Here is a 24,549-nt window from a genome sequence, read left to right on the forward strand (position 1 = left end):
CGGGACATTTTAATAAACTAACTTCCTTAATTCAAACATGTGGGCTTTAATACAAACAAGAATGACACTTATCATCAAACCCAATGCTTCTTGAAGCGTCTGCGATTTGCAAGTTAGACTTTGCTTTTATTATGAAAAAGGTTTAGTTCACTATTTGTGTCTCTAGCTTCAGACGCATGAATCACCTGACCGACCAAGAGAAGCAACTTACACCTGTCGGTTTATCCTTTTACGGTTTGGAATCATTTCAATATTTAATAAGAAATGGGGGCATGCATGGCGCTGTGCTCACTTGCGAGCTGTGTAAGTGTTAATTTAATTTCTGCATATAATATTTAAGCTATCTGAGGTGGCAACTGACAGCGTCACTAAATAATTTGTTGTTCACAAAATATGACAAAATAACGTTACTCATCAGACGTACTGTTGTATTACATTGGGCATAAAATATGTTAACAACGTTTAAATTTACATTGAATTTACATGTGACACTGTGTGGGCTACAGAGAGCAGTTCGGTGAAAAACAGCACACTGAAGTGTGGTCGTTTGCATTGAGATGAGATGAGGAATAGCAGGTGCCCAGTTTCATAATACATTACTATGGTTTACTATGGTTAACCAAACTATTTATAGAAATGAAAACATTAGTAAGATGTTGATTTATTTAATTACGTCTCTGATTTGTTTTTGTTTTTTCTGTGTTGACTGATAAAACTGTTCCTGTGGATTGAAGCATCTCATAGATCAAATGTGGGCCACAGAGAATATAATCCACCTGGTTACACGTGTTTAGAGAGACAGTTTTAAATGAGAATAGTAGTTATGATTCAGTTGTTCTAAAGTTCCCAGCCATTATCAAATATATCCTCTGTTGAAACATACGCATTAAGAATTTATTTTACTAAATGTGTGAAAGGGAAAGCCCTAAGGTGTAGTTAAAAAACCTTTTTTTTATTTATTTGTATTGGTTTAACCTAAAATGTGAGCTGAACTTCATGTCTATAGGTTACATACTGTAACAAACGGATACCTGGTAAAAGAAATAGCTACATGCATAAAAATTAAAAAGGCTACTTTTAGTTGAAATCGGACATTTATATTGAAATATGATCCCACAAAGCCCACCAGGATGTTTTTGATTTGGCATTTATAATTTGCACTTTTTATCTGTTCTAATACAGTCTTCCATTAGTTTGAACAATCATCCAGCCAGGTGGTTTTTGAGAAATCTGAAATGGGTGACCGAGTTATTTTTGGTTATGCTTAGGTTTTCACCTCTTTTATTGCGAGTTCTTCTAATAGGTTTATGAAAACTTGACAACATTAGAGATGCCTTTCCTGTTACTCTGCTCTTGAGTAAGTTTCAGATGAACTACCACTCCTAGCATGAGTAACAGCAAGTTGTGTTGATTTTAATTTTAGGCAGTATGCGATAAGTGTGACTGATTTTATGGAGGTCAAAGTCTTTAGCAGTGATTTTCTCTTTCATGCTTTTACAGCAAATCTTTCTTCCTTGAGAAGGTTTTTATAGATTGTTTATTATTATTATTATTATTATTATTATTAACTAGGGCATCATCAAGTCTTAAATATAGTCATGAAGAACATAATCTGAGATCACAACAGCCAATTATGCATTTATTTGATCAAAGCCTAATGTCATTTAAGTGATTGGAATTTATTTGCATGTACTCTGTAGTGTAGATGTTACGTATGGATTAAAGGACTATTCTGGGTTCAGTCCAAGTTAAGGTCAGTCGACAGCATTTGTGGCATCATGTTGATTATCACAAAAATTAATTTCGACTTGTCCCTCCTTTTCTTTAAAATAAGCAAAAATGTGGGTTACAGTGAGGCACTTTCAATGGAAGTGAATGGGGGCAAATTTTTGAATGTTAAAATACTCACTGCTTCAAAAGTATAGCAACAAGACATAAGCAATATGCTTTAACATGATTTTAGTGTGATAAAATCACTTACTAACCTTTTCTTTGTAAAGTTATAGCCAATTTAAAGCTTTGTTGTCATGACACTGTAATGTCAACAAACCCTAAAAGGACTGTAAAAATGATAATTTAAACAGCTTTACAGCTCAAATAATACATGACTTTCAACAGAAGATTTAATGTAAGTGCTTTTACAAAACAATAAGCTTCACATTTCTACCTTTTAACCCAACAAAAATTGGCCCCATTCACTTCCATTATAAGTGGCTCACGCTAACCTCGATTTTTGCTGGACAAGGATGGACAAGTCAAAATAATTTTTATGCTAATTAACATTGAGCCACATATGCTTTTGTTTGATTTTAACTTGTATTGAACCTGGAATGTTCCTTTAAAGTTTGAATGCTTTTCTGTGCATTGTGTATGACAGGGATAGTTCACCCAAAAATAATTTACTCACCCTCATGCCATCCCAGATGTGTATGACTTTCTTTAATCAGCAGAACATAAACAAATATTTTTTATAAAAATATCTCAGCTCTGTTTGTCTGTTCAATGGTGGCCAGAACTTTGAAGGTCCAAAAAGTATATATATCCAGCATAAAAGTGAATTCCATTGGTTAAATCCATGTCTTTAGAAGAAATATGAGAGGTGTGGGTGAAAAACAGTTTAAAGTCCTTTTTTACTATAAATTTCCACTTCCACATTCTTCTTTTGTTTTTGCCGATTCGCATTCTCAGTGCATATTGTCACCTACTGGGCAAGGAGGAAATTTATAGTAAAAAAAGTCTTAAATATTGATTCTCAACCCAACCTAACATATTACTTCTGAAGATACAGGATGGATTTAACCAGTGGAGCCTTATTGATTATTTTTATGCTGCCTTTATGTGCTTTTTGGGCCTTCAAAGTTCTGGTCACTGTTCACTTGCATTGTATGGACCTACAGAGGTGAGATATTCTGCTAAAAATCTTCGTTTGTTTTCTGTAGAAGAAAGACAGTCATACTCATCTGGGATGGCATGAGGGTGAGTAAATGATGAGATCATTTTCATTTTTGGTTGAACTCTCCCTTTAAAGTTTGAAAATGAATTACAGGTTTTCATTAAAGCAATAAGTCTACAAGATTATAGGTGAAGCATCCTTTGTGAAGTGGTTAATTCATGTCATACAATTCCCTGTTGCAGGCCTCATGTTTGTGTGGCTCAGCTCCATGTCTTCTTTGTGGCTGTTGTCCTTTTACGAACAACTCCACTGTCACACGGCTGGTCTTCTCCTCCTTTCTCCTGCTGGGCACACTGGTGTCTGTAATAATGATCTTGCCTGGCATGGAGACGCAGCTCCGCAAGGTGGGCCCACCTTCAATGTTTACCCACTCCATGTGTGCGTTGAGTGTGTTATGTTTAAGGTACACTACAGGAATTTCTCATTTAATTGTTCATTAGATATGAACAAAATATATTTACTGAGCCAGCCAGTACCAAAAAATCTTTGATCAAAAATGTGTTCTTGCCTTACCCTGTGTTACTACAGTAAGCATACAATAATGATCTTACATTCAGAGTTATGTTCGATTTGGTGGGAATTTTTAGGCTACTGTCATTTGTCCTTGCATGTTTATGTCATGCCCATAAACAAAGAAAAGAAGGTCTCACAGCAGATATGCTTCTTACTTACTCAGAAGTTATATTTCCAGATATATGTTTTTTATAACTTTCTTCTTAATATCAGTGATTCTTGGTGTAGCTTGTCAGATCCACTTGGAAATGGTGATCTCATGGGCATACCTCAAACCATCAGATTAATCAGCGCAGAAGAGCAGTGCAAAAAAAAATAAAGTTCCTCCACTAGTAACTGGCAATTTCATGTTAAACTAAAGATGTTGATAGAGAGCCCAGAATTATGTAGTGTCCCTTTAATTCAACGTTAACATAACACAACATTTTTAATGTCCCTTTAGATTCCTGGCTTTTGTCAAGGGGGAACCACAATACCAGGGATTGAAAACCATGTGAACTGTGACGTGATTGTTGGCTACAAATCAGTCTACCGCATGTGCTTTGCTATGGCTTGCTTCTTTTTCCTTTTCTCAGCTATTATGATTCGTGTACGGAGCAGCAAAGACCCTCGTGCCACCATTCAGAATGGGTAGGCTTGACTTACTGTGTGATGTACTCTACTACAAAAAAGAAGACACTTTTAAATTTTGATTCCATCTGTGGCTATTTTGTTATCAGGTTCTGGTTCTTCAAGTTTCTGATCCTAGTTGGTATCACCGTTGGAGCCTTTTTCATCCCAGATGGAACATTTCATAATGGTACATCATATAAAAAACAGATTAACGATTTAGCTTACCCAAAAAAGAAAATTATCTAATCATTTACTCACATTCATGCCATCCGAGACGTGTATGACTTTTTTCTTCTGCAGAACATAAAATAAGATTTTTAATGGTGACCACAATTTTAAAAGGCAGCATAAAAGTAATCCATAAGACTCCAGTGGTTTAATCAATGTTTTCTGAAGCGATCTAATTGATTTTGGGTGTGAACAGAAAAAAAATATATGTCCTTTTTTCACTATAAATCTTGACATCAGCAGTATCCTAGGCGATCATAATTTCAAGCTTGATTACACTTCTTAGCGCTCTGCACATGCGTCAAGCACTAGGAAGTGTAATCGAGCCTTAAATGATGATCGTGCATAGAGACTGCAATGGCAAGATGTACAGTGAAAAAAGTTAGATTTTGACAGTTATATTTTAAACAGAGTTTTATTTTGGTCTGTTCTCACCCAAAATAGATTGGATCACTTTAGAAGACATGGATTAAACCACTGGAGTGGTTGGATCACTTTTATGCTGCCTTTTATTACGGGTGGGAATCACAGGGTAACTGGTGATACGATATAATATTGATATTTAGGTCGTGATTCGATATTATTGCGATATTTCATTCAATGTTTCTCATTCGTCTTCATCAGACTTAAGAGAACTGTTTCCAAATCACCAAATGCATTGTTAAATTAATATAAATGTGCCAGTTTAAATAACAAGGCCAGTTTATTTCCTAATATCTATGTACAATGCAAAGTCATAAGCATATAAGGCTGGTTCGGTCAATGTAGCTAGTCTTTCTGAAAATAATTTATAATATTTATGAAAACACTTTAAAAATATTATTTATTACAACACAGTTTTTCAATACACAAAAGTATAATAGATTTCACCTAAAAAATATTTTGTCAAAATACCTCAGTTAAAGTTACTACTGTAAAATTGTAATTTTAGTAAGGGAGGATGATTATGTGTAAAGCCTCATAACTGCACATTCTAAGAGACTGTTGTTGAATCCTAGATTTATTTGGCCAAGAGAAAATGTTTTCCCATCACCATAATATTAATGTGGAAAAATGTAAATAATATAGATCTTTGGGGCATGCAAATATTGATACAGTATCGCAAGGAAAAATATCACATACTTTAACATATCAGTATTTTATAATAATTATTTACCTCTACGTTTTATCTGCTTTTTTGATGTTTCAAAGTTTTGGTCACAATTTACTTGCATTATATGAACCTATAGAGCTGAGATATTATTCTAAAAATCTTTGTTTGTGTTCTGCAGAAGAAAGTAAGTCATGAACATTTGGGATGGTATGAGGGTGAGTAAATGATGAGAGAATTTTCCTTTTTGGGTGAACTATTTTTTTTTTTACTTTTTCAACAGTACATAATGAAACAATTTCCATTTTTGTGTATTCACCTAGTGATGTGAGCAATAGCAGTGACAACATGATGATAATGTTTAGCTAAAAATGTAGCAATGTTCACAATAATGTTATTCCAGTAAGCCATTGTCAAATGGGATGCAGAAAACACAGTTTTCTACAGGGAAGAAGTCAATTACTTTTTAATGACTTTTTTGAATGCGATTAGATGCATGGGAAAAGACCGTATTGTAAGTGGAATAGGATGTTATTATTTTTTCATAGCATTTTACGTTAACAATGGGAACTTGTTGTTACTGCTTAGCCAGAATTACCATGGTGTTGAATCGAAGATGCAGAGCATTCTGTTCAGAGATCCTGGGTAACATCCAAACAAGATCTTGATGTTAGTCTGCCTCATTGTGAATCCAAGTATGAAAATACCGGCCTTTAAGAGAAGCATGTTAAGCTTGGTTATAAATATAGTTAGTATAATAGATGTATTACTATTTTTGCAAAAAAATAAATAAGTATATATATATATATTACAGTTGTGCTCAAAAGTTTGCATAACCTGGCGGAAATTGTGAAATTTTGGCATTGATTTTGAAAATATGACTGATCATGCAAAAAAAAGTATTTTATTTAAGGATAGTGATCATATGAAGCCATTTATTATCACATAGTTGTTTGGCTCCTTTTTAAATCATAATGATAACATAAATCACCCAAATGGCCCTGATCAAAAGTTTACATACCCTTGAATGTTTGGCCTTGTTACAGACGCACAAGGTGACACACACAGGTTTAAATGGCAATTAAAGGTTAATTTCCCACACCTGTGGCTTTTTAAATTGCAATTAGTGTCTGTGTATAAATAGTCAATGAGTTTGTTAGCTCTCACGTGGATGCACTGAGCAGGCTGGATACTAAGTAGGGCTGGGACGATTCATCGACGTAATCGACATCGAATTGCATAACATGTGTCAGCGCGTCACAGTGGAGTAATTAAAATGGCAGCGCCCGGTTTAAGTATGGATTCCCCCGAAGAACAAGCTGCAGCTAAAAAAAACCTCACATACGGTCATCTAAAGCGTGGCAGTATTTTAGCCAGAGACCCAACAATGTGGTGCTGTGTAAGCTATGCAAATTGGAAATAGCTTATCACAGCAGTACATCCACCATGAACGAACACTTGAAGCAAAAGCATCCTGGAGCGCTTTGTCAAGACGTCTTGACAAAGCGCTCCAGGATGCTTTTGCTTCAAGTGTTCGTTCATGGTGGATGTACTGCTGTGATAGTCAGCACCGTAAGTCCTGTTTACTTTTTGTCCCCACCCAAGCGTGACATATTAGAATTACAACACGTGTTTCTGTTAGTAGTAGTCACTTAAAATTGATTTTCTAAATGTTTCCTCATTGCCCCCATGTTAAAAGTAATTTCTGCACCGCTGCTAACGTAGGGTGACAATACGTCCTCTTTTTCCCGGACATGTCCTCTTTTTCGGACCTTAAAAAAGCATCCGGCCGGGATTTCTAAATTTGCGAAAATGTCCGGGATTCGGCTTTAGTTGCGTCATGATGTGCATCTGGTCTAATACTTCATTGTGTTCGCGCATATTTGCATTGCTTTAACCCCTCTTTGTAAGTCCCGCCTTCTCGCACACCAATTGGTCAATTATAAGAAGCTTGCAGCAACTATTGGCCAAATTCCTGCCTGTCAATCTCTCCATGAACGCGCAAAGTGCTGTTGTGTTCGGCGTCAAACAGTTGCTTGACAGCAGCAGCAAATGACAGCTGAGTGGAAACAATGCACAAACGAAAGTGCAAATTTACAGAAGATTTGCACAAACAATTCCCATGCTTTCGTCCAGGTCGAGATCTGTTGGAAGCAGAATGTATGACATGTAAAGCCGGCACTTACGTGTCAGTTGTTAATAAAGGTGTAAGTGATGTAGAAGCACACATTAGCTCTGCGAAGCATAAAGGGTCAGCAAAAGGTGAAAGTTCATCAGGTAAATTAACTTTTTGCGACCAGGTAAAATGATCACATTGCTTCATTTTCCATGGCCATTCAAAATAATAGTAATAGTAAACGAAGGTATACTCATGGCATCAAATATTTTATTTTAGTACATGGACATTCAAAAGGATGTTGGAAATTTTTATTATATATATTTATATATATATATATATATATATATATATATATATATATATATATATATATATATATTTATATATATTTATGTAATGCTAATAGAGTGTCTTTTTCACTGTATTAATGTTTGCATTCATAGTAACACTGTTTTTTGTTGCAGAATAATGCCCTGCAGTGCACACTTTGTTTCTTGTACATTTGTTTGTGTTTAAGAGAAGATGATTTAATAAAATATTGAAATATTGAGACAAGTTTTTTTTTATATTTATTTTGGGTTAATTAATTGTTATATTAATCAAGTAATAATTATAAAAAAATCTTTAGAATAATCAGAAAATTAGTCGTTAGATTAATCGACTAATCGGAAAAAAATAATCGTTAGATTAATCGATAAAAAAAATAATCATTAGGTGCAGCCCTAATACTAAGCCATGGGGAGCAGAAAAGAACTGTCAAAAGACCTGCGTAACAAGGTAATGGAACTTTATAAAGATGGAAAAGGATATTAAAAGATATCCAAAGCCTTGAAAATGCCAGTCAGTACTGTTCAGTCACTTATTATGAAGTGGAAAATTCAGGGATCTCTTGATACCAAGCCACGGTCAGGTAGACCAAGAAAGATTTCAGCCACAACTGCCAGAAGAATTGTTCAGGATACAAAGAAAAACCCACAGGTAACCTCAGGAGAAATACAGGCTGCTCTGGAAAAAGACGGTGTGGTTGTTTCAAGGAGCACAATACAACGATACTTAAACAAAAATGAGCTGCATGGTCGAGTTGCCAGAAAGAAGCCTTTACTGTGCCTACTGTGCCAATGCCACAAAAAAGCCCAGTTACAATATGCCCGACAACACCTTGACCTGCCTCACAGCTTCTGGCACACTGTAATTTGGAGTGACGAGACCAAAATAGAGCTTTATGGTCACAACCATAAGCGCTATGTTTGGAGAGGGGTCAACAAGGCCTATAGTGAAAAGAATACCATCCCCACTGTGAAGTATGGTGGTGGCTCACTGATGTTTTGGGGGGGTGTGAGCTCTAAAGGCACGGGGAATCTTGTGAAAATTTATGGCAAGATGAATGCAACATGTTATCAGAAAATACTGGCAGACAATTTGCATTCTTCTGCACGAAAGCTGCGCATGGGACGCTCTTGGACTTTCCAGCACAACAGTGACCCTAAGCACCAGGCCAAGTTGACCCTCAAGTGGTTACAGCAGAAAAAGGTGAAGGTTCTGGAGTGGCCATCGCAGTCTCCTGACCTTAATATCATCAAGCCACTCTGGGGAGATCTCAAACCTGCGGTTCATGCAAGACGACCAAAGACTTTGCATGACCTGGAGGCATTTTGCCAAGACGAATGGGCAGCTATACCACCTGCAAGAATTTGGGGCCTCACAGACAACTATTACAAAAGACTGCACACTGTCATTGATGCTAAAGGGGGCAATACACAGTATTAAGAACTAAGGGTATGCAGACTTTTGAACAGGGGTCATTTCATTTTTTCCTTTGTTGCCATGTTTTGTTTTATGATTGTGCCATTCTGTTATAACCTACAGTTGAGTATGAATCCCATAAGAAATAAAAGAAATGTGTTTTGCCTGCTCACTCATGTTTTCTTTAAAAATGGTACATATATTACCAATTCTCCAAGGGTATGCAAACTTTTGAGCACAACTCTATAATGTGATTCTGAACATTCTTAATATTCAGTTTCTGAATACAATGTATTGAAGTTAATGCCACTTTAAAAACTAATAGTCAATGTCTCAATTGGTTACTTTTCACAGCGGATGTTTTTATCAATAGCAAACTATAATATACCCTAGTAGTAAAAGGCAACATGAAACAGCATTTGAAATACATTTAACTTCCGAAATTTGACAAATTTCTAAGTATGACATATTCAGCAGAAAATAACTTAAGGCAGGACTTTTATCTATCAGTATATGATTGCTTCATGGAAAGTAGCCTTTTGAAGAAAAGTACAGAGCACACTTAAAGGGATAGTTCACCCAAAAATGAAAATTCATCATTTACTCATCCTCATGCCATCCCAGATGTGAATGACTTTTTCTTCAGCAGAACACAAACAAAGATTTTTAGAAAAAATATCTCAGCTCTGTAGGTCATACAATGCAAGTGAATGGTGATCAGACATTTGTAGCTCCAAAAATCACATAAAGGAAACATAAAAGTAATACATATGACTCTAGTGTTTAAATCCATATCTTCAGAAGCAATCGAATTGGTGTGTCTGAGAAACAGAACAATATTTAAGTCTTTTTTTACTCTAAATCTCTACTTTAAATTTCAATTTGAGATGTGAAAGTGAAATTAAACAGGAACAACATGTGACTTTCAGATGTAAAAGGGAAAGTGGAGATTTAAAGTAAAAAAAGGCCTTATGGGGGCCTGGGTAGCTAAGTGAGTATTGACGCTGACTACCACCCCTGGAGTCAGAGTTCGAGTCCAGGGTGTGCTGAGTGACTCCAGCCAGGTCTCCTAAGCAACCAGATTGGCCCGGTTGCTAAGGAGGGTAGAGTCGCATGGGGTAACCTCCTCGTGGTTGCGATTAGTGCTTCTTGTTCTCAGTGGGGCGCGTGGTAAGTTGTGCGTGGATCTCGGAGAGTAGCATGAGCCTCCACATGCTGGGAGTCTCCACGGTGTCATGCACAATGAGCCACATGATAAGATGCATGGATTGATGGTCTCAGAAGCAGAGGCAACTGAGAATTGTCCTCCACCACCCGGATTGAGGTGAGTAACCATGCCACCACGAGGACCTACTAAGTAGTGGGAGTTGGGCATTCCAAATTGGGGAGAAAAGGGGATAAAATCTTTTTTTTTAAAAGGCCTTATATTTTGTTTATATCTGTTTCTCACCCACACCTATTATATCACTTCTGAAGATATGGATTTAACCACTGGAGTCTTACGGATTACATCTATGTTTCCTTTATGCGATTTTTGGAGCTACAAAGATCTGATCACCATTCACTTGCGTTGTATGGACCTACAAAGCTGAGATATTATTCTAAAATCTTTGTTTGTGTTCTGCAGAAGAAAGAAAGTCATAAACATCTGGTATGGCATGAGGGTGAGTAAATGATGAGAAAATTTACATTTTTGGGTGAACTCCCTTTAACCTGTATGCTCCCAAATCCAGTTCTATTGAAGCTTAACTTAACTTTTTTTCCCTTCACAGTATGGTTCTACTTTGGTATTGTGGGCTCCTTCATGTTTATCTTGATCCAGCTCATTCTCCTGATTGACTTTGCTCACTCCTGGAATGAGGTTTGGGTGAGGAATGCTGAGGAGGGCAACAGCAAGTGTTGGTTCTCGGGTATGTACAGGGCAGGTAGACTGTAATATACTGTTCACCACAATAGGCTTGCAAGGTGTGTCTCAGTCTATACATTTCAGAGAAGGAAACATGAGACTAGTGTTCTCTGCCTACAGGTCTGCTGTTCTTCACTATACTACATTATGCCTTGGCCTTTGCTGCGATCGTGTTGTTTTATCTGTACTACACTAAACCCGACAACTGTGCCGAACACAAGTTCTTCATCAGTTTTAACCTTATTCTTTGTGTCATCATATCGGTGGTTTCCATTCTGCCCAAAGTGCAGGTGAGCTTTCTCCTTGCAGAGAGGGTCTTAAAGGGAGAGTTCACCCAAAAACGAAAATTCTATCATCCTTCACTTGCACTCATTTTGTTTCAACTCCATATGATTGTGTGGAGCACAAATGTTGGATAGAACGTTATCCTTAGTCACCTTCACTTTTCATTTCACACAATGAAGTAGTGAATAGTGACAGAGGCTAACATTCTGCCTAAAATCTCCTTTTGTTCAGCAAAAAAAGAAAGTAATATGGGGTTTGAAACACATGAAGGTGAGTAAATGATGACAGAATTGTTTGGGTGAACTATTCCTTTAAGACCTTGCACATGGAGCAGTAAACAGGAACTGACAAATCTGCTTTTACTAGCTGTGCATGAATATGGAATTGCCTGCGCACATAAATCCTAACAGACATGAATGCTGATTTATAATGTGCATAAGGAAACAAGGGCTCTGATGTTCTGAAGGTCATCTGTTGTTCTCTTCCTTTGCCTGGCCTCTGTTAGTATCTAGCTTTTGTCTTTTTAAGCATACTTCTTTGTTTGTTTCTTTGCAAAAAGAATATCAATGCTGGACTGCCACAATAGACAAGCCCTCTTTGCTGTGCTAGCCATTAGAAAAATGAGTTATCAATAGTTTCACACAATCTTTCTTAAGGTGGACAACATATTGTGTTTTTCTTTTACAAATTGTGTATTGTATTCATTTGTCTTGTGTCTGCAGGATGTTTCACCACAGTCTGGTCTGCTTCAATCCTCTCTTATCACTTTATATACTATGTACGTCACCTGGTCTGCTATGACCAATAATCCAAGTAAGTCATGAAAACAAGTCTCTAAAAATATTTACTGTCTGACTTTGGTCTTTTTTTTTTAATTTTATTTCATTAACTTTTGTTTTGGTCTTACTCAGGCTGATCAGTTGTTGGTGAGTTTTGTGGCATACAAACGAATGCTCAACCTTTATAGCCTCCAGTTGCTTGTTACTGAATAAAGCCATATTACCTACTAGAATCCAGTGCACATATTTACCCCACTCTCCCCACATAATGTTATGGTCCAGTATTTGATCCTATATTAATGGAATGGTTCACCCAAAGATGAAAATTCTCTCATTATTTACTCAGCCTCATGCATCCCAGATGTGCATGACTTTCATTCTTTTGCAGAATGCAAACAATGATTTTTAGAGGAATATCTCAGCTCTGTAGGTCCACACAATGCAAATCAACAGGGTCCAAAAATTTTAAGCTAAAAAAAAGCACAAAAAGACCACATAAAAGTAATGCATATGACTCCAGTGGTTAAATCCATGTCTTCAGTAGTCATATGAAAGGTGTGGGTGAGAAATTGATACATTTATAAGTCCTAATTTTTTAACTATAAATCTCACATTTCAAACAGCCCTCCTAAGTGCCCTTCTCCCCGAGGAGTTCCTATTCTTTTGTTTTTGGCGATTCGCATTCTTCATGTATATCGCCACCTACTTGGCAGGGATGAGAATTTATAGTAAAAAAGGACTTCAATATTGACCTGTTTCTCAACAGCACCTATCATATCACTTCTGAAGGCATAGATTTAACCACTGGAGTCATATGGATTACTGTTATGCAGCCTTTGTGCTTTTTTTGAGCTTGAAAGTTTTGAGCCCTGTTGACTTGCATTTAATGGGCCAACAAAGCTAAAGTATTCTTCTAAAAATCTTTGTTTGTGTTCAGCAGAAGAACAAAAGCCATACCCCTCTGGTATGGCATTAGGGTGAGTAAATGATGAGAGAATTGTCATTTTTGGTTGAACTATCCCTTTAACAAGCTAGAATCTTTGAAAGTGCGATTAGTTGACCACTAGATGGTTTATTTGCAAGTCTGAGTAGCGATGTAGTACCTCAATGTGTCACTTTAGTGTCTGATTAATTGTGTTTCAACGTGTTCACAATGCTTCAGTTGATTTCGTTATTTAACTGTTTATTTGCGTGGTTCTGTTTTTAGACCGGGAGTGTAATCCTAGTCTGCTCAGCCTGGTGTCCAATGTCAGCACAGCGGAGGCCACGCCCACCAGCTCCCCTGGGATGGTACAATGGTGGGATGCTCAAGGCATTGTGGGGTTGATCATCTTTCTCTTTTGCACTTTTTATGCCAGGTAGATTAAGACAAAGAAAAGTTTTTGTATAAGATTTTTGATTTGTGTACTTGACCCCTTTCAATCTTGTTGAGCATGTGCTCTCAAAATGTATTGGAAAAGACCATCTCAAGCACCTTTTCACATCAGCCACTGTAGTTAACTGGTGTTTTCCATGCTTACACAACAATTTGGCAGCCACAGCTAGCTGCCTATTGGCATAGATTGATTGGTGCTGTCAGGTGTTGACACCTGTAGCCCATCCAAAGGGCCCTCTCCCTCACCCTTGGAACTCTAGACTAAATTCTTGCTCATCACCCATTAAAAGAAAGGTACTCAGATCCAAGTGAAGCACTTACCCGTATATAATGTCATCTGTGTGCTGGTGTCTGTTAAGCTGATTTGAAAGAATTATTGTTTCTTTGTCCAGTATCCGTTCATCCAGTAACGCTCAGGTGAACAGGCTGATGCAGACAGAGGAGGGGAAGGGTTCTGGGGGAGGGGAGGAGGTGGGCGAGGATGGCCTGCGGCGTGTCGTGGATAACGAGGAGGAAGGCGTCACTTACAGCTATTCTTTTTTCCACTTCCACCTCTTCCTGGCCTCTCTCTATATCATGATGACTCTCACTAACTGGTACAAGTAAGTGATCACTCTTTCACTCTTTGCTTCTGGAGTGACTTATGAAAAGTGTTGGTTCAGTACAGCAGAAGGAGCAAAGTTGGAGAGTGTAAATCAGACTATTTTTGCAAACTTTTGCCTGGGAGATAAGACAGGTGAATAAAATTATGTAGACTTTTATTGAAGCGGGGTCCCATGCTATATCTAATGGTCAGAATTTCAAAAAACTTGGGGGCAACCACTAGTATCCACACAGAACACCCTAGTAAACCACAAAGCAACATGCTAAAGCCCACTGAGAACATCAAAGCAACTGCATAGCAACACCCTACCAAGCACATACAACATCTTAGCATCCTGGCAATGTCTTTTACAAGAGCAAACGCTGCTCACATTTTCTTTAGAAAATTCTAGTTATATTTGCCATTCCGTTTGGCGACGCTTGTTATGCAGAAATAACATACTTCACCATTAAATTTAAATCTTGACATAAAACACATACATTTACACATTATTACACTTGCTACATTACTACATTTTGTTGAATATTTTTATATGCACTTGTGTGATATACATTGAGTTTACATTGATACGTATAACAAGCACTAAAGAGACTACTGTCTCTTTAAGGGAATGGCTGCTCGTCAAGCAAGTGTTTACAGTTGAATGAGTGCTGCACACATTAACGAGAGAGAAGTTACAGTAGTTTTTACCTCATCCATGAGGTAAACCAAGATCACCAGTTGACTGTAAATAACTGAAAGGATTGTTATTTACACAAGTGTGTGGATCTCGTCTTTGGATACAAAATACATGGAACGAGCCAAAAGAAAACTTTTATGTGCATAAAAAGTATTGACTTGCTTGTACAAATATTTATTGTACACGTTCTCAAATTTAAATCTACAAGCTCTTGAGTTTTGCAGCACTTTTACCTTCCAACAGCTCACGTCACAAGACACAACACTGTAAAAGACTAGGCTGAATCCAGCTTCATATTAGCCAGCTTCTTATTCAGTAAATGGATTTCGGTGCTTCGCCACTACACAACTGGCGAGTGAAATCTTAATATTTACTTGCCATTGGCAAATATTAGACATATTTTAGTCACATATGTGAGTGATTTACTCGCTATGTAGAGGGCTGTGTTTATTACTTATTTTTATACATTTGTGTTTTGTAAAAAGTAATCTTGGCAATACATGGTGGATAGACTGGTTATTGGTCAAAATGAAGATTCTTGTTCATCCAGGGTTTGAGATACTTTTGGTATTGTAAACCAGCTAAATTCTTATTTCTCTCTTCTGCTCTTCTCTCTCATTGACCTTCAGGCCTGACACCACCACTCAGGCCATGCAGAGCACTATGCCTGCGGTGTGGGTTAAGATCTGCTCCAGCTGGCTGAGTCTGGCCCTCTACATGTGGACCCTTGTGGCTCCTCTTATTTTCCCCAACCGTGACTTCAACTGAGTTGGAAAGGGCGAGACTGTCTCACACTTTCACAGCCATGTGTGTCTGTGTGTGGGTATGTGTGAGTTAGAAATATTAAAAAAACATTTCAAAACTACTAACTTACAAAATGTTAAGCAATTCATCATCACCAGTGATGTATTAGATCTGTATTAATCTGTATTAGATCTGGTCATATCACTGTTGATGACATTTATAGGGCTGTAAGGTAGTTGCAAGTTTAAAATTGCATGCATGATGCCATGACAAGTATTTAAAAAATCAAAAAATGACAAGTCATTGTTTCAGTTGTTCAGTAAATTGCCACGACACGTGAGGATTACTGTTGTGCAAAAAGTTGCTATTCACCATTAGTGTGAAGAGTTCCTTTTTTACTTCGTTTAATGCATAATGTTCACACTCTAGCATAGCGTGTGTGAGTGTGTGTGCATGCTGCTGCTGCTGTGTACCCACATATGATAAATAAATGAGATAAATAATTAAAATAGATTAGATTAGTATGTAGCTTCTACTGTGGTGTCCGTATAGATTCATTCATGCCCATTGAATTTCACTACTCATGGCTATTAAAGGGATTGTTCACCCAAAAATTGTAAATTTTGTCATCATTAATTCACCCTCATGTTGTTCCAAACCCATTGACTGACTTTCTTCTGAATTACAGCCTCCATCACCATTCACTCTTACTGAATGGGAAAAGATGCAATGAAAGTGAATGGTGATTGAGACTAGCATACTGCCTAACATCTCCATTTGTGTTAAACAGAATAAACAAAGCCATTCAGGTTAGAAACAACATAAGGGTGAGTAAGTGATGACAGATTTATTTATTTTGGTGATCTATCCCTTCTTTTTTTTTTTTTTTTTAAAGAGTTTGCTTTAATATCAAAATCAATATGGCTATTAATGTGTTTTATAAAGTCAATATTGCTAGTTTATATTTATTAAATTAAGGTAACAGCACTACTTGTACATGTGTGTTTAAGAATTGTAAGCTACTCAAACCTGAGGCCACACATTTCCAATGCAACACGTAAGCTCAATAACTGTCCTACAGACCTTCAACTTTGTGGTCCTTGCCACGAATACAAATATGCATGTTACTGCAGCTAGAAACCTGCTCTACCTGAAGGGGAAATCCTTTTTACAGTGATACAATATCAACATCAGGGTCTTCAATATATTTTACACAATCTATTATCAATATTAAATACTATGAAATTTCACTATGATTATGCACTTTGTTCTTAAGCAATGTCAGCAGGGAAGCTGGGCTGTGGGTAGCCCATGTGCACCGTGGGGCTTAAACGGGCTGTTTTCACTCCAGGCCCTCCGTGCAGCCCCATAGAAATTGTGTGTCCAGGAGATAAGCTCAGTCCGACACACCCTTCCCTAGTACAGTAAAGTACATCATGCAGCACCTTGAGATTTCACACTCTGGCCTGGGACTCCCCCTCTGCTGCTCCCACTGCCATGAAAACAGACTATGCTGTAATATATATCACTGATCCTAATAATACACATTATGGTGCTGCCAATCCATCAGAGGCACATCTTAAAATATCTTGAGTGTCATTCAGCAGGTGTGCATGCGTGTGTGTGTGTGTACGAGTGCACGTGTAAGTGATTTAGTCATTTAGTGTGCAAAACCGTTCCTTGAAATAACACTTGTATATAAATGTACATTTCAGGGCTGGCTATTGATGATTGATGTGTTTAATGGGTAGATAGCATTTCTGAGTAAAGACTTAATTCTTCCATTGTCAGTGATTCTTTTTTTTTTTTTTTTTTTTATCTAAAGATTTCTGTAAATTAACTAATTTGTTTCTTGTAAGCACATGCTGGACTAAATTGTAAAAAGTTATCATTTTTAAAAAAGTGGCAAAAACATCAGTTTAGGTTTCTTTTTGAAGATTACTGTCCCATTGCTAAACACCTGTTATGAAATATGAAGTTATCAAATTTCATGACTCTTAAGTATTGTGGATGTATTTGCTTCAAGTCATTTAGTATTGTGAACACTTGCCTGTATGAAACCATGCTATGCTTGTGACTGAAAGAAACTGATTGTGAAGTATATTGTTATTGTATATATTCTGCATTTTCCCAAAATAATGAATTAACACAAGCATGACGGTTCATTATTAGGAGCAACATGTAAGATTTGTAATTCTGTTGAAAATTCATGTGCCTTTCTATGATCTATCAAAAGTGACCAGGTTTATTCAGACCTGTTAAGTGCCTTTGCTTTTTTGTAATTGTAACATTTCATATTTGTTTTCACACCATGGACAATTGCTATTGCACGTTGTCTCTGTGGAAATAATATACAATGATCTGGTGTTAATCTGTGCTAATGCTGTATACTATATATTTCAATAAACTGATGTAATGGGTTGGTTTATCACAGTCAGTTTTTACAAATTGTGATTTATATATTGATTTGACTCCCAATTTAGCACCAAAATAGAAGGCCTTGTGATCGAAGTATGTGCAATCACATCAAAACGAGTCACATGTGCATGTCGGTTTTTTGTTTTCTGAAATTTTTTATAAGTCGAGTCCTGGAATAAGTGTAAAGATAGATTTTTATTTGCCATCTGTCCACCAGATGGAACTGATGTGATGCTGATGCTGTCTCTAATGTCAATGTGAATATTCTTTGCCAGATATTGATGGCCATCACTGGTCAAGCAGTGGACCCTTTTAGTATTTGATAATACCCCAGTTATGCAATAACATATCAGTAGTTATCATTGTAAAAGATTATATCTGACATCAATGATTGACTTCAGATATTGATTCAACTTTTCAATAGCATTCAAACTATTCACAGTTGTTTTTGCCAGCAGTAGTTTGTGTACAAGTCCCATTTAGGCACTGTTTTTAGAAGATTTCTGGACTGATTTTCTCCCCTCTTTTTATTTCTTTTTCTCTTGCTAAGTAAGTACTTAGGCTTCTTTCGTTTACCCAATTTAGTCTTGATGCCCCAAACTGGCCTCTCTGACCATAAAACTCTTTTCCAGCTACAAGAAATTATCACACTCACAACTGTGTAGTTTTTGGCTGTCCAGTGAAGCACAAAAAAAAAAAAAAAAAACCTTTGCCAGAGCAAACTATGAAACACAAGCCTAGATTCTTTGAGAAGGTACTAAATGGTAACGTGTTCTTTCCTCTGAATGCTGGAGATGTTTTGAGTGGCTGGCGTACACAGAAGGTATTGAGCGTTAAGTGTTTTGGGCCCGGCAAATAAGGCACCTCTTCTCAAATGTGCGGTTTATCAGTTGGCAGCTTGACTAAGCATAGATAACCATTGCTTATGCAATTGTGTTTTGCTAGTGTTGATATGTTTATGCACACTTATGCAACTAGTGCACGAGAAGGACAGCTGAGGTCTGTTTCTGGAAGAGCAGGGTTCCACTACTCTTATATTTTAACCCTGTGGTTTTCCTTTTGATTCAGGTGGGCATTCTGCAGACCCATGAGTCTATGTGGAGAGTACAGCAGTTCTTTATTTACCTTATGTTGTCAGGAAAAGTGATATTTAATGGGGATATATGAGTGCATTGAAGTTTAAATATTGAATGGAGGACTCTAAAACATTTATGACAGTTACCAATTGATATTTAATGCCATTCCTAGTGAAAGTGTCCCACGATCTCAACCCTATAAATAAAACTTTTCTGTGTTTGCAAATTCTATGTAATATTTTTTTCGTCGCTCCTTAGTGAATGCTTCATTGATCCCTACAACCTCAAACCTTAAACAAGATTTTTACATTTTCTACTGACAGTGTGCATTGCTTGCCCATGAAAAATTTTACGCCATGATGCTAGGGTAGGGTGACCAGATGACAAAGACAAGACATCGGGACACACAAAGGAACTTAAGCCTTATGTTTTTGACACCAAAAACTTCCATCAAAAACGTGCGTTAAACAGAAAATGCATCAATGTCTCAAATAAACCCAAAGTAATCTTTTTCATGACTTATTTTCTGTATTTCTGTCAAACATTAGCATTCTTAGAAAGGTGTGGAATCTGAATAGTAAGGATGTGCTACTAGTTCTCAGCAATGCACTGGGGCATGAATAAATTATGGAGATTACTGTGTACTAGCTATTTTTAATTTGCTGTCACTTTCAGTTATTTGTCATGTGGTGATTATTGAGAACTTGTATTATACTTAAGATGTGTTTGGTTGACACCATTGTTGTGGTTTGTGAGTTAAATAGGCCTATTGATGTCTGTAAATGAGATTGAATTTTTCATAAATAAATCAAGATTATGCCTTCACATAATAATACATAGAAATGTACTGTATCCGGAATTATTTTGTTAATAGGGCCAAACTGTTCATGCCTTCTCATGCTGTTTGATTTTTGTAAAGAGGAGGATGAACATATTCTCATCTGAAGTTTTATTTTGCTCATTGATTATATCGACCCTGCTCACGCATGCACACACTGTCATCTGTGCCTCCTCTAATTACGTCGTTACAGTAACAATGACATTTGGAATTCTTGGCCCTTTGTGATGTCCCTAAAGCTTCAAATGTGTGATTAGACATCTGTGGGTTATATAAAGCTCAGGTTTCTCCAGGTTTGTTTTATTGTGAAGCTCTGATAAATATACGATAGACAGTCCGACAGACAGATAGATCCATAACAGCTGAAATCGGAAGATAAATAAATTGTTTTAGAGAATTGTCGGGACACCACACCATGAAACCGGGACTGTCCCACATAAACCAGAATATCTTGTCACCCTATGCTAGAGTGATGTAGGTGGTTGCAAGTGGGTTTCTATGGAATTGCTAAGATGTTCTGAGTGGTTGTTGGAAAGTTGCTAGGGTGTTCTAGGTGGTTGCAAGATGTCTCCCTCCTTTGATGTAAATCTGAAAGATTTTTCACTCATTTTATTGTCCACAAGGCAAAACCATTAAGTCTGATGTCTCAGAAAAGTAATGGCACATGTCCCTTCAACAACCTGCACTTTTTGAAGTATCATTCATTTCTGTAGCACAAATGGGTATGAGTAACATGCCAAAGTTTAATACTTAATGGTGATGTAATTGATTTCAGCCATTTTGACAACTTCCTCCAGACTCCAATTCCTCCACTGAATTAGATTGCCCCCATCCTTTCATCCACACATCCTCTCTCCAAAACCCTAACCTCTAAACTCATTTTCATCAAACCTGAACATGCAAAATCACTGACATGCAGAAGGCATTTCTAATACAGGGCAGGCCACTTCTCTGACTCTTAGCAATTCACAGAGCCTAGGGCTGTCACCATAACAGGTGTGGGTTTTTTTTAAGACATCTATTTCACCTATTTTGACTGATACTGTATCTGTCAGGTAATTGGGATTATGTGTTATGCATACAAAAAAAAAAAAAAAAAAAATCACTTACAGCACTTTAAAGAGTTTTGATAAAAACCCAAAAACCCCTAAGCATAAGTAATAGTAAAAAAATACTTGCTTTAGTAGCATGCACCACTAATTAACTAAAGATGGATAGAGGTAAAGAAGTGCCTCTCTATGGCTATATTTCAGTGATGCTAGCGGCCAATGAGGAGAGCAATGATGACACTGATTCTGATTAATAAAGGCTGAAAGCTAATGTGTGTTTGTAGAGATAAAGCTTCCCAATTAGGGTTGAGATATTGACTGAATTCACAGGAGGAAGTTACTCTTCTTGATCCACAAAGCTGCTGCTGTGTCACAAAGCTTTCTCTCAGTTTAGCAACCAGAATACACAGTTGTTGATTTTGGCTGCTGTAGTAGAGTATAACATTTCACATTGCCTTTGTCCTCATTTTTTAATCAGGCCTGTCGCTGACATCTTGGGACAGTATGGAACAAGGGTTCTAGGAACTATGAATTTGGTGCCAACTAAAAACCACAAGAAAACAGGGCGAGGGGCTGAGGATAATAAGTGTGTAAAGGGTGGGGGGGGTTGCCTTTCCTTTCTCTGAAAATGGGCCTTTGCAGCTGTCCAGTGCAACTACAGTATGTTTTTTTTCTCTCCACGCTAGACTAAAACAAACCTGAAATGAGCTAAATTTAGATTAAAAGGATAGATCACAGTTATCATTTACCCAACCTCATGTTGTTTCAAACCCATATTACAGTACATTCTTTCTAATTAATTTACTTTCACTGCATCCATACTAAAAAAGTGAATGGTGATTGAAGAAAAGGTTTTGCCAAACATCTCCTTTAGTGTTTCACAGAAGAATTAAAGTTTTTTTTAGTCTTTAGCACCCCAAAATTTGCAAGGTTCGTAGCATCACATATCTGAAACATATTCAGTTTTGTTTGAGACACCTTAGGGGCAACTAAACAAGATATACTCATGCACACCTGTGTATTCCGCCTTGTTCTCAGTTACACTTAAAATTTTACCCACCCTTAAATGCTATGTAAAACAAAATATAATTGGTCATTTTATATGTTTTAAGTCAAGTCATTTGTATTTGTATAGCACTTTTCACAACAGACAAAGCAACTGTACAGGAAATTATGCTATAACAGAAAATAAAGCTGTAATGTCTTAAGTCTCCATTGTGCTGTTTGATAAAGATGTGATTGTAGATTGTGCCTTAATAAGTAATTAATATTTGCATTTAGACCCCCAGTGAGCAAGCCAAAGGCGACTGTGGCAAGGGACAAAAAAACTCCACAAGATGTTGGTTAATGGAGAAAAACATCCTTGGGAGAATCGAGGCTCTCTATGGGGCTAGTACCCTTCTGGCTAAACAGCATGAATATAATGCCACTATTAGTTATTTATATGTAGAACAAGTCATGGTTTAAATTAGTAAGCTAAATAAATGTTACTACAATGTTTAAAAAAATGATTTTGTATGAACTGTAAGATTCTTGACAAAGTCTTTGAAGTCCATTCTGTATTAACTGTGGAAGTGCACATACAGTGTTTACAGTATCCTTTGTTATTTGGCTGATGAAGGCTTTAGTTGGCAGTTAATTCATTGTCTATATATTCCATTTTAAGAGAGTGTAGTCCATACTTTGACCAAGACGATACAGGCACCAGTCAGTGAGGGGTATCGCAGTCCGGCTTGGAGCTTATGGCAGGTAATTTTGGTGAAGTCCATCCTGAATCCAGGGTTCAGTGGCACATGAAGTATCCCATGTCTTGGAGTTGGCATCAATTCATCCCCTGTGAAGTCCATCGCAGTAGACTGAAGTGAAGTGTGGCTGGCACAGGCTGCAGTTGGTCATCATCACTCAGCGACACGTAGCAGTGGGAGTTGGAGATGAGGCAGGACCAGAGTAGTATCTGGCAGGCTCTGGTAACCTCGGGATATATATCACGACATTAAGACAGGGAAACAAATAAAATAATATTAGCTTAGATGCCATTCACTTTTAAGCAGTGTTATAAAATAAGAGAAGTGTTTCCTGTTCCGGCAGACCTAACTAAAGCAGCATAATTATGAGTTGAGAGTTAAATTAGGTGTATGCCTGGCTGAACAGATGAGTCTTTAGTCTAGATTTAAACTGAGAGAGTGTCCCTGAGTCCCAAACACTGCTAGGAAGACAATAATATACTTCAATTAGTACCTCATAGTAATTAGTACCTCTACTTGAGTAGAAGGAAATTTCTAGCCATCCAATCTTTGATATCATTTATACACTAAATGCTAAATTGGAAAATTGTGAAATTTGATTGGGTTGGATATCGTTGGAATAACAGTGAAAACTAATTCCATGGTTCCTGATAATGTCTCCCAGGGAAGCATATATAAGGTGAAAAGCAGAGGCCCTAAAACTGATTCCTGTGGAAGTCCATACTTAATTTGATCTGACAGTTCCTCGTTTACACTGACAAAGTGGTAGTGGTTGGTTTAATAGGACCAAAACTAAGCTGATGTCTGCCCACAAATGCCAACATAATTCTCAAGCTTATCCAAGAGAATGTTATGATCTGTTGTGTCTAAAGGCTAATTTATACTTACTGGGTGAACAGGCTTCGCTTAGTTCGCCTACAAATAATGACAAAATGCAGTGACATTTTTGTTCTATCAAGGTGTACATTTGGTGAGATTTCTCCTGTTCGCGCACATCTCTGAAATTCTTGACCCAAGAGAACTTGGCTGGTCGAACAGCATTGATAATTGGTTAAAACTATTCGTGGGTGTGGTTTGAATGTGATGCTTTTTATTTACAATTGCGCGTGCCAGCTGAGGAGTTGTTACCTAGGTTACTGTCGTTAAAATTGATAACTTTGAAGCCCGTCACTTAGAGATTGTGTGGAAGTAGACTTTTTTACATGATTTGGAACACAAACTCTACAAAGACAGCACGGCCACGACAAATGAGTAGAGAGAGATTTAAGTTTTTTAAAAGTGAAAGGGGAAATCACCCTAAACAAACTCATTTTAAAACTATGTCGCGCGTAGTATAAATGGCGGCTTCGTTCACCTAGGGTGCTTTAGTTCGTCCAGGAGAAAAAAGTTTGTCTTCTTCCAAAGTATAAACCAGGCTTAAGGCAGCACTAAGATCTAAAATCACTAGAAGAAAAATGCAGCCGTGATTAGATGGTAAGAGAAAGTAATTTGTAACTCTGAAAAGTGCAGTCTCTGTGTTATGATGGGGCCTAAATCCTGATTGAAATTCTTCAGATATACCATTTCTCTTTAAAAATTAACATAGTTGGGAGGACACTACCTTTTCTAGTATTTTTGACATAAATGGGAGATTTGAGATCGGTCTATAACTAGCCAACTCTCCTGGATCAAGCTGTGGTTTCTTGATAAGTGGTTTGATAATTGCCAGCTTAAAGTTTCTTGGGACATGCCCTAAGCATAATGAGGAGTTAATAATATTGAGAAGAGGTTCTGAGATTACAGGAATTACACCT

The 24,549-nt window shown here is 37.2% G+C and overlaps 1 protein-coding gene across 4 annotated transcripts; it reads left to right on the forward strand.

The window, feature by feature from the left end:
- Positions 1-166: 166 nt before the first annotated feature.
- Positions 167-20,062, forward strand: LOC127453317 (serine incorporator 1-like). Of its 4 annotated transcripts, none has more exons than XM_051719642.1 (10): positions 167-303; positions 3,136-3,297; positions 3,909-4,096; positions 4,186-4,265; positions 11,031-11,168; positions 11,285-11,454; positions 12,172-12,262; positions 13,436-13,586; positions 13,996-14,205; positions 15,516-20,060. In XM_051719642.1, the coding sequence occupies exons 1-10, from the start codon at positions 265-267 to the stop codon at positions 15,652-15,654; spliced, it is 1,368 nt and encodes a 455-aa protein (XP_051575602.1). In that variant the 5' UTR covers positions 167-264; the 3' UTR covers positions 15,655-20,060. The 4 variants fall into 4 exon arrangements, with proteins under 4 accessions (XP_051575602.1, XP_051575601.1, XP_051575603.1 ...); XM_051719641.1 differs by lacking the exon at positions 167-303 and adding an exon at positions 2,895-2,976 and having other exon boundaries at positions 3,136-3,356; positions 15,516-20,062; XM_051719643.1 differs by lacking the exon at positions 167-303 and adding an exon at positions 2,895-2,976 and having other exon boundaries at positions 15,516-20,061.
- Positions 20,063-24,549: the final 4,487 nt, after the last annotated feature.

The sequence above is a fragment of the Myxocyprinus asiaticus genome, chromosome 15, assembly GCF_019703515.2.
Source record: "Myxocyprinus asiaticus isolate MX2 ecotype Aquarium Trade chromosome 15, UBuf_Myxa_2, whole genome shotgun sequence".
NCBI lineage: Eukaryota > Metazoa > Chordata > Actinopteri > Cypriniformes > Catostomidae > Myxocyprinus > Myxocyprinus asiaticus.

What these genes read in the sequence shown, in the direction of transcription:
- LOC127453317 (XM_051719641.1), top strand. Translation starts at nt 3,141, where the DNA reads ATGTTTGTGTGGCTCAGCTCCATGTCTTCTTTGTGGCTGTTGTCCTTT. An exon ending in AGATGGAACATTTCATAATG is followed by an intron (nt 4,266 to 11,030) that starts GTACATCATATA and finishes TTCCCTTCACAG; the next exon opens with TATGGTTCTACTTTGGTATT. An exon ending in CCATTCTGCCCAAAGTGCAG is followed by an intron (nt 11,455 to 12,171) that starts GTGAGCTTTCTC and finishes TTGTGTCTGCAG; the next exon opens with GATGTTTCACCACAGTCTGG.